We start from the raw sequence: 9,581 nt of genomic DNA, 5'->3' as shown, positions 1-9,581 counted from the left end.
ATGGGGTCATCCCTGAGGTCTCATCTCATCCCATCTGTGTCGGTGTATCCGGGAGGACTGAATCAAACTCAGCTCCCTTGTAGTAAACGACAGCCTTCAATACCTGAACATTCAAGTGAAAGATAAGATCCAGTCACACTGATGACCACACATCAGAAGAATTCAGACACACACATACAGGATCATCCTGGAAGAAACCACTGCTCCCTCAGCATTAGGAGGTTGGGTCATTGCAGTCCGTTTGTCATATTGCATCCACAGCTTCTTTGTCTTCACGACCTCATAATGAACCACAATGATAAACGGACCTTTAAAGGTGTCATTCCTAAGAATTAAATCCCATCTTGCAAAACCACTTTGAACAATAGGAGTTGATACTGTTCAGTTCGGTGTTGCGCTGAAGTCGGATGCTTCAGATCCATTGACCTGCCCTGATACGGTCGCTGCAGGTCACAGGGTCCGATGGGGGCAGATTTCAGTGTAACGCCGGCTCTCAGCGTTTCCTGTGTCCTGCTGTAAGTAGTTTTTCTTTTTCTTTAACTGATGATTGTCAAGTTGGATTGTTTGGACGCAGTCGTGGATAGATAGAAAAGGTAGCATGAAAGTAGCCACAGCAAAACCATAAATCGATGCCAGTAAAATGTTTTCCAGTTGAGTTTTTGGCATCACTAAAGATCCGTTTGAAATGTCCAAATGAAGTCAGTACACCTGGTCTGTCCGCTACATAAAGTTGCCTCAGTTTGATCAATGACGAACTGACTGAACTCTTCATACAGCTAGCGTAACAGCTCCGACCTGCAGATCAACAAACAGCAAACTAAACATATGAACACGGTCCGTACGGTATACAGAGCTGGACTGGTAAAGAAATTCTGCCGTGAACTCATCAACGCTCATGTTCACCCTGACTGACAGATAGGAACGGGAAAGAGACAGACAGTGTCGATACAAACTTTGTGTTTTGATGGTCCAGTGATGGTATTCGTCCTCGTGCACCGTACACATGGTCAGAACGTCCCTGAACTAAACTATGAGCTGCCTTTATAAAGTCCGTAGTCAGAATTACCAGCTATTTCCTCAGCAGTGTAGAAGAAATTTTGTGAATTCAGCATTAAACTTCTTCCTTTCCTCTCCAACATTGGAAAGCAACACTAATGATAACTTCAGTTCAGTACATGACTTTTTCTGATATTGGACTAAGAGCAGAAAAAAGACAAAGTGGACGAAGCTTCCGGGTCTGAAAAATGAGGCAATACCAGCGAGTGCCACTAGAGGTCGGCTCCAAAAAGCCTCAGGCTCCATAGACTCCCATTCAACTTCTCTCATGAAATTTTAAAGTTCATTTAAAATGATCAAGTTCATGAAAAAATGAGCTTCAAAAAGACATGTTTTTGATTGACAGGCCTGTGGTGCAGTCAGGTTACAGCTATCACTGGGCTGACAATCAGATCGGTCAGATCCACCGCTGGCTCCTCCCCCAGCTCGTCCAAATATGGTCACTTCCTGCTCCAAACCGCTCCGAACTAGCAAAGATGGTGACGGACAGAATCTGAACTGGAGGATTCATAATGTTCACAAACCAACGATGACATCACTGATGGTTGATGATTGTTGTAGACCGACACTGCAGTGACTCACTGTCACCCTGTGTGGTACAACGTGGTATTACGAGACAGGACAGGCCGGTGCTGGCTGGGTAACATGCTAACTTCAGTAGATGTTTCCGTACACAATACAACTCAATGTTTTAAACTATACTTAATTTTTTTATATATATATTTATATAAATATATTTATATATATATATTTAAAAATATATAATATATATATAAAATATATATATATTATATATTTTACAGATTACACCTTTAATTTGACATAAAAACACACCTATTAAATGCCAGTCCGCCTTTAATTAGTAATTACAATCCGTTCACCTGAGGGCAAAGCACTGTCAAAGTACAGAATGTCTCGGTCGGCAGCCAACTGTTCATCTGCCAGTGAGACGCTATAAAACAACCAAACAGGTAATGCAGATCGCTGTTAGAAAGGTCAGATGAGGTAAAAGCTTTTTACCAGCAGGTTTATCATCCTGGTATGTGACCTGGGATGAGGATCACTGTGTCAGTAACACCTTCACACTATAGGTGGACAAAAGCGTGACAGTGATCCTTCTTTGCAAACTTTATGAAACAGAAAAGCAGGCGGGGCAAAGGAGACAAATCCTGTCCTCAAGAGCCCCAAAGGCTCGACAAGGAACTTCATCATTTGGGTTTATTTGATTGAATGCAGTTTTGTCTGGGAATATGCATCACAAGGACACATTAGCAATGAGAATGATAAGGGCCCTCAGGTTGGTCCTGAATTACTAAAAGAAGTTTACTGTATCTAAATGCAAATATTAGATCAGGATTAACAAAGGTGTTGGGAAAAGGCCCGAAACAATGTCAAAAGAAAAGGCACATGTACACTGAATACCTGCTTCCAAAAATTTTATTTTATGAGCACAACTTCATTGCACTATTATGTGTTCATCAGTTAATACTGATCATTACAGGAATTACATTATTTTCAATATTTACCAGCAACAGTTTATCAAAAAGGTGCAGTGTAAGACTCAGAGATCCTCTGAATACTGTCCGTTCCATTCAACAAACATGTGGAAACATAAGTAAATAAGTGCTCACAAAAAGAAGACTCTCTTTACGCAACAATCAAATCAACCCCATAAACCAATACAAAATATGATAATTAATCATCAATGATAAATTAGATTGAAACCAAGATTCTCTTTACAAGCTGCATACTGCCATGCTTCTACTAAATAATATGAACTATTATTAAGCACAGATGGATGGAGACGGAGGTGGGGGTGCACAATGATCCCGCTCTCTCTGTTGATACCACAGCGCCTCTCTATCAACACCTGATTGAGGCTTCGCGGAAAGTTGCGAGGAAAGCTGTGGTTTCGCGCCTGGTGGCTGCAGCTGGCATGACAGTCCAGGAGGGACCGAGGAAGAAACTTGTTAGAGTCCATCCTGGCGCGCGCATCATGCTGACTCTGCTCATGCTGTGACAAAGAGTGAGACATTTGTGTTTGTTGTTGTCATATACCCAGTAAAACAATTAAATAAATGAAGCAAACATGCCAGAACACGGTAATTATTGGGGGAAATGCCGCAGTCTTTGTGTGCGTAAAAGCGCGCTGTGGCCAAATGCGAATACGCACGGCACCTGCAGCCTATTGCTTCCTCTTCGTGAAGCTTGTGTGCCCCTTCAGTATCGTTTTCGTTGCTCATTTTTCAACAACGTGTTAATTGCTTATTTTTGTCCTTTAGTGCGGGTACGGGGCGGTCTCTCTCCCTCTCTGCCCTGCCAGTTGTTGGACAGGTTTGACGGAGGGGCGGGCAGTTCTCCTCCCAGCGAAGGTTAAGTAGCTGCCCGCAGCAAGGCGGAGAGAGCATTCCGTAACAGTCCTCCTCCGACTCTCTCACCAGCTCTGTGTCTCTGACTCTCAGGAAAACTCGGACTTTTATACCGAGGCTATATTTAGGGGGCTGGTTGGTGCGCAGTGTCCCCATCCTGGACGCGCTTCCTTACCCCAGCCTCGCATTGGTCTAATTTGTGCTGCGATACTTCGAAGAAAGCAGTTCCTTCCAGACGCTCAGCTGCACAGGAGGGAGAAGCAGCAGCACATCGGACGGCAGAAGAAGTAACGCGCTCTGTAGCTTTTTCTGGAGACTCAGCGGACACTTGTGACTTTCTTTAAAACAGAAAAAGTGCCTTTTCTCAATAATTAAGGAATATTTCAGATATTTATAATAACGCGTGGAAATGGCCTTGAGTGGGATCATTTTACCATCAATCTCTACGTTTGCAAACCACAAGGAGAAATGCTGGGAAGATGTAAGTTGCGCTCTTTATATATTTACTTTTGCAGTGCGATGTGGTGGTTTATGCAGCTTCATGCACTTGTTTTGCTGTTATCAGCCGGACATTTAATAACACACGTGGTATCTTGTCGTAATGTTTTTAAGTTTTTAAACTTTGGATTCAGAATTTTTTTTTTAAGCAGCAGTTGAAGTCGTTCTCTGTTATAATGTTTGTTTCTTGATAATATTCAGCCTTTCTCGGTGTTTATTCTACTGACGTGAATTAGTCAAATGAGTCATCTGATAGGGCTGTGAAAAGAACCTCTACATTTTGAAACGAACTAACTGTGCTCCTTCATCCCCGCTGCAGAGGTGGAAGGGCGTCATGAGCGGCGCGCCCGACACCGACAGCAGCTGCCTGCGCAGAAAAGATGAAGAGGACTTGGACAAGTTCTTGGATCTTGAATTTATTCTCGCAAACACCGCCGGCTCCGACAGCGCGCCAGTTGTCGGGACGTTAACAGAGTCCTATCGACTTCAGGAGTCCGGGGTGTCCGTGTATCAGCAGCAGCACACCGGGATGCCCCAGCAGCCGGCCAATTACACCTCTGTCCCAGACATCAGCAGCCCTCCACCGCCCTACAGCAGCCTGATGGCGGAGCTCCTTCGCTCCGACGTGGACAGCAGCTTCCTCCCCGGGAGCAGCCCCAGTATCCAGGGGAGATTCTTGATCAGTTCCACGCCTTTCCATACCTCTCAGGATTTATTCCCCGAACACCCAAGCATTAAAGTTGAGCCCGCCTCAATGGACACGTACGGACCCGTCATGGGTCTGGTGCCTCAGAGCTGCACGAAAATCAAACACGAAGGCAACGTCTCCTGCATGATGCCGTATGAGCAGCAGCCCCGGCTGGCCAACTCCCCGCAGGCAGCGATGGGCAGCATGACCCCGCCGCTCAGCCCGGACGACCTGATGAGCTCTGAGTGCCAGCAGCCCCAGATGTGCACCTCCACCTCGCTGACGTTCCCGCAGAGCTTCCACCCTCACCACCGCAGCGCGCCCGGGGGGTTTCCTCACCAGCACGCGGGGATGCAGCTCCCCTTCCCCGCGGCTCACCACCGTCACCAGTTCCCCGGCATGTTCGGAGAGGACGCGGCCGTTAGCATGCAGCAGCAGCCGGCGGCCGGTCAGCGGGTGCTGCTCACCCCGCCGTCATCCCCACTGGAGTTGATGGACACCAAGCCGAAGAGGGGTCGCCGGTCCTGGCCGAGGAAACGGACTGCGACGCACACCTGTACTTTCACTGGCTGTGGGAAGACGTACACCAAGAGTTCCCACCTGAAGGCGCACCTGCGGACGCACACAGGTAAGATCTGCAAGGGTCAACGTGGTGGAAGCGTCATTTCTACACACATCATTACCAGCCTCCCTCTTATCGTCAGTCACGGTTGTTCTTTCTGCTTACAGGAGAGAAACCATACCACTGCAGCTGGGAGGGTTGTGGCTGGAAGTTTGCTCGTTCCGACGAGCTCACGCGTCACTTCCGGAAGCACACGGGACACCGGCCGTTCCAGTGTCACCTGTGTGAGCGGGCTTTTTCCCGGTCTGACCACCTGGCGCTGCACATGAAAAGGCACATGTGAGGAAAGGCCTGAAGGACGACAGGAAACAGACGAGGACTTCTATGCACAACCCGATAAGAAGAACTATAATAATCCTACGATCAGCTGTAGAAGGATGCTATGCAGATGTATGGATGCAGGTTCCTGTAGGAGTATTAAGTATAGTGGTACATAAGCTGCCATACAGTATGATGAGGCCACTATTTACTACACTATAATATCCATATATATTATAGGAATATTATAGTGACTTTTCATTGGGGCTAATTAAACATTAAGATGAGACGCTCACAGATTAGTCTGTTAAAAAGAAAAATAAGACAACGCAAATGAAAAATCTATTTAAATGTTCTTTTTGTGAATTTAAGTGACAAGCAAACCCCAAACAAGCAAACCCCAAACAAGCAAACACAGGCAGATCTGACAGAAACAGAAGAATTCTGTTCACAGTGTTTTTATGTAGCTGGTACTACGTTGTTGTTGTTGTTTTGTTTTTTTCAAGAAATGCTGTTTATGGACAACAAATTAAAGGAACAATCCACTCAACATGTCGGGCACATGCCACTGAAGCGACTGGAAGCAGACAATCCTTTGAAGAGTGATGCTTTGTTTGTGTTTTCATCATTAGTGCCTTCTATATCGCATTATTACACACTTTACGAGTGCCACACCTTCTACTGGCAAAAAGACAACCAAAGTTTTCCTCTGTGTGTTATATTGAAAGCAGCACATGAAATAAGCTTTGAGACAAGGTTTTGTTCCAAAACTGCCCTTCTGTCCTCCTCGAAGTCTTGAACTGAATGTCGTGTCTGTTAGTATTTGAAGTCAGGGTCTTCCAGTCTCACAGAAGTGCCTGCCATCTCAGCTCCACCTGATTGACAAAAGGCTACACAGTCTCTGGCAATAAGATGTGTTTGTTTGTGTCTTGAATCAATGTACTGCCTTGTAAATAGAACCTTTTTATATATTGTAAATAGTTTATTTTAATGTATATATTAAACTAAATGGACGACATGATTTCTGAGTCCTGAGTGTGATTATCAAAGATTTGGATAGAGGGTTGGAATAATATAAAACCTGGTGTGATGTACTGCGCGCGCACACACACACACACACACACACACACACACACACACACACACACACACACACACACACACACACACACACACACACACACACACACACACACACACATGCAAGTTTACATTTTACCAGCTCATATAGGGCTTAATGACAGAGATCTGGAGGCCCCAAGACAAACCTAAGGAGTTGTTGTTCTTGGAAATGAAAATGAAACTATCTGAGGAGGGAACATCCACATTAGGCTGTCCACATTAATGTTCCATCTAAATATCCCACATGTCCAAAGAGGTAAAAGAGGACAGGAAAAGGCAAAGATCAGAACATCTGAAACATGTTTATTTGGTTTTTTCACTATGCCAGGTTCAGAGGAGAAATCTTCTTCCAGATTCCAAACATATTCACATAGATTCTGTCAGGCTCCATTTCAGGACGTGTAATGAACAATAAGACGTTTATAGTTCTGTTTTAATGGACTGGGCAGTTCGTGACAGGTGAGCTATCCTCTGAGGCCGGTCCGGTTCCAGGCCAAAGCTCGGAGCGCCTCGCAGCATCACCCTGATGCTTCCCAGCTGCGACGCAGCGGCTGCCAGAGCTCTGTGGCAGCCGCCTATAAATACAAACATTACATTGACATAATTACAGAGGCTGGATATAGATGGGAGCTGCGTCGGGGCATGGGGGCAAACCACAATGAGTGGGAGGGATGGAGTGGTGAAAAAGAAAGACAAACACGGTCTCAAATAAACACAGGGATAAAGGAAAGTTCAGGAGGAATGTAGAGAAGCATCTGCCCGAGTGTGTTCGGGGGGGCTTTCAGACAGAGACACTGTTACCACTGCATGTCCAGACCATTTATCCACTCACAATTAAAGAAATTCAGTTTGGTACTCTTTTTTTTTTCCAAAGAAAAGATGTAAGATAGTGTTTGCCCCCCCCTCTTACAGAGCTGGTAGTCAGAGGTGAAAGGTAACATCAGGAATGATTGTGTTGTTGTGCTGCAACAGGAGTCAGTGATAAAAGATAAAACATGTGGAAAGTCATTACAGTTTTTCTGAATATCTAAAACACCAAAACCCCTCTTCTGAACCAAACACTCAGCAGCCTGAACCCATTTATTCAATCACAAACGCTTTTGGCGAAACCATAAACTGTTTTCACTGAGTTAGACACAGTTAGCAGATCTCATCAGGTCTTTTTTGCAAAACTCGAAACACATTCTCACTCACTTAAACACCATTTACACTGTGATGCACTTGTGGTGCATAATGGCAACCACAGGAAGCAAAAGTTGAACACAATTAAAGCTCAGGTGTCTGAGCTTAAACACAATGACTCAAAACTGATCACACTTTTTACAAAAAACAATATTAGTCAGTTCTGAGTGCAGGTTGTTCATCTCAACAATGGACAGAAGGACGGAGGAAGAGGAGGAGGTGAGTACGTGGAGGAAGAGGAGGGGGGCTAATGAAATATGAACTACTGTAATTATGTTCTACGACTACGAACAGCTCAGAGAAGTGCAGGCGTTGAAGGTTTTTCTTTCATAAAACCATCCGCTCTCCCCTTTTCTGACACTGTCGGCAGCAGCAAGAGGTCGATCACTATGTTCACACTTCCCGTTGTACATGAACAGTGCAGCATGAGCACGGAGCACGAGGAGGCGCGAACCGTTAGGAGGCTAGTAGAGCTCCACACCTTGTTGTGACCACTGGAACCCACCTGGTGTCTCGGTGGATCCTCGTGGCCCCTCAGTGTCGGCCTGTGTAACTCTGTTAGCAGCTGAAAGACTCAGTCAAACGAGAGTGAAACATGGTGATTTGTTTTCAGGACAGGTCGGCAGCCGTGAATCTATTTTGTTTCTTATTCATTTCGTGCAATCGCGTCACATAAGTTTAGTAAAATGTCAACCGATGCACCAATAAAAAGTACAGTTGTTAAAATGGTCAGCTTCAGAGCCAAGAAGCCCAAACGACCAAGAACTCGGATCATCTTTTAACTGTAAATTTGACATTTCAGAGGTTTCTTTGTGTTGACACTGAAACTCCTCCAGCTGACACTTTACACTGCTGCAGCAGTCAGAAGGCTTGTGCCTATTTTGGTTGTGAAAGGCCACATGTCAGTGTGATCTCCTCGTGCCAGCCGTGAGAAAAGAGGAACCCCTGCTTCTATGATTAGTACATTTACTCAAGTGAAAAATGGAACATTTTCATTTCACTTTTTCAGCTGGGTGCAGGAGGGCGGCTGCCCGCGGAGCGTGGGAAGCTCTGTGCTGCGGCCTCACGTGTTTTCGTGTTGCCGTTTCTCTGCAGTCTGACTGAAGGAGGTGACGGAGAGCTGCAGTCTGACTGAAGGAGGTGACGGAGAGCTGCAGTCTGACTGAAGGAGGTGACGGAGAGCTGCAGTCTGACTGAAGGAGGTGACGGAGAGCTGCAGTCTGAATGAAGGAGGTGACGGAGAGCTGCAGTCTGACTGAAGGAGGTGACGGAGAGCTGCAGTCTGACTGAAGGAGGTGACGGAGAGCTGCAGTCTGACTGAAGGAGGTGACGGAGAGCTGCAGTCTGAATGAAGGAGGTGACGGAGAGCTGCAGTCTGAATGAAGGAGGTGACGGAGAGCTGCAGTCTGACTGAAGGAGGTGACGGAGAGCTGCAGTCTGACTGAAGGAGGTGACAGAGAGCTGCAGTCTGACTGAAGGAGGTGACGGAGAGCTGCAGTCTGACTGAAGGAGGTGACGGAAAGCTGGAGGTGACAGAGAGCTGCAGTCTGACTGAAGGAGGTGACGGAGAGCTGGAACAGATACTGGGGGAGATTGCAGCCATGCAGCAGGACCATGCTGAGACTAACAGGGGGTACCTGGCAGCACTTCAGGCCCCGGTAGAGAGGCAAGCTGAGGTACTCGAGCAGTTCGCAGCACGATCGGCTGCACCCCCGCCACCGCGGGCTTCTTTGACGTTGGCGGGGGTGCACCTACATAAAATGACTGCAGCAGACGACGCGCAGTC

General features: G+C 46.3%; 1 protein-coding gene across 1 annotated transcript; it reads left to right on the top strand.

Moving 5' to 3' along the window:
• Positions 1–3,473: 3,473 nt before the first annotated feature.
• On the top strand, positions 3,474–6,512 carry LOC138614438 (Krueppel-like factor 2). The gene is made up of 3 exons (XM_069687906.1): positions 3,474–3,906; positions 4,243–5,239; positions 5,341–6,512. The coding sequence occupies exons 1-3, from the start codon at positions 3,835–3,837 to the stop codon at positions 5,514–5,516; spliced, it is 1,245 nt and encodes a 414-aa protein (XP_069544007.1). The 5' UTR covers positions 3,474–3,834; the 3' UTR covers positions 5,517–6,512.
• Positions 6,513–9,581: the final 3,069 nt, after the last annotated feature.

This window comes from Brachyistius frenatus, unplaced genomic scaffold, assembly GCF_029030835.1.
Source record: "Brachyistius frenatus isolate BFR_SWC_R1_liver_20210118 unplaced genomic scaffold, ASM2903083v1 Contig_502, whole genome shotgun sequence".
NCBI lineage: Eukaryota > Metazoa > Chordata > Actinopteri > Embiotocidae > Brachyistius > Brachyistius frenatus.
The sequence above is the reverse complement of the archived record's forward strand: the minus strand, read 5'-3'. Positions and strand labels throughout refer to the sequence as shown.

Bases quoted from the DNA above. Each gene is read 5' to 3' on its own strand.
- LOC138614438 (XM_069687906.1), top strand. From the start codon at position 3,835: ATGGCCTTGAGTGGGATCATTTTACCATCAATCTCTACGTTTGCAAAC. The intron at 3,907-4,242 runs GTAAGTTGCGCT...TCCCCGCTGCAG, and splicing joins AGGAGAAATGCTGGGAAGAT to AGGTGGAAGGGCGTCATGAG. The intron at 5,240-5,340 runs GTAAGATCTGCA...TTCTGCTTACAG, and splicing joins GCACCTGCGGACGCACACAG to GAGAGAAACCATACCACTGC.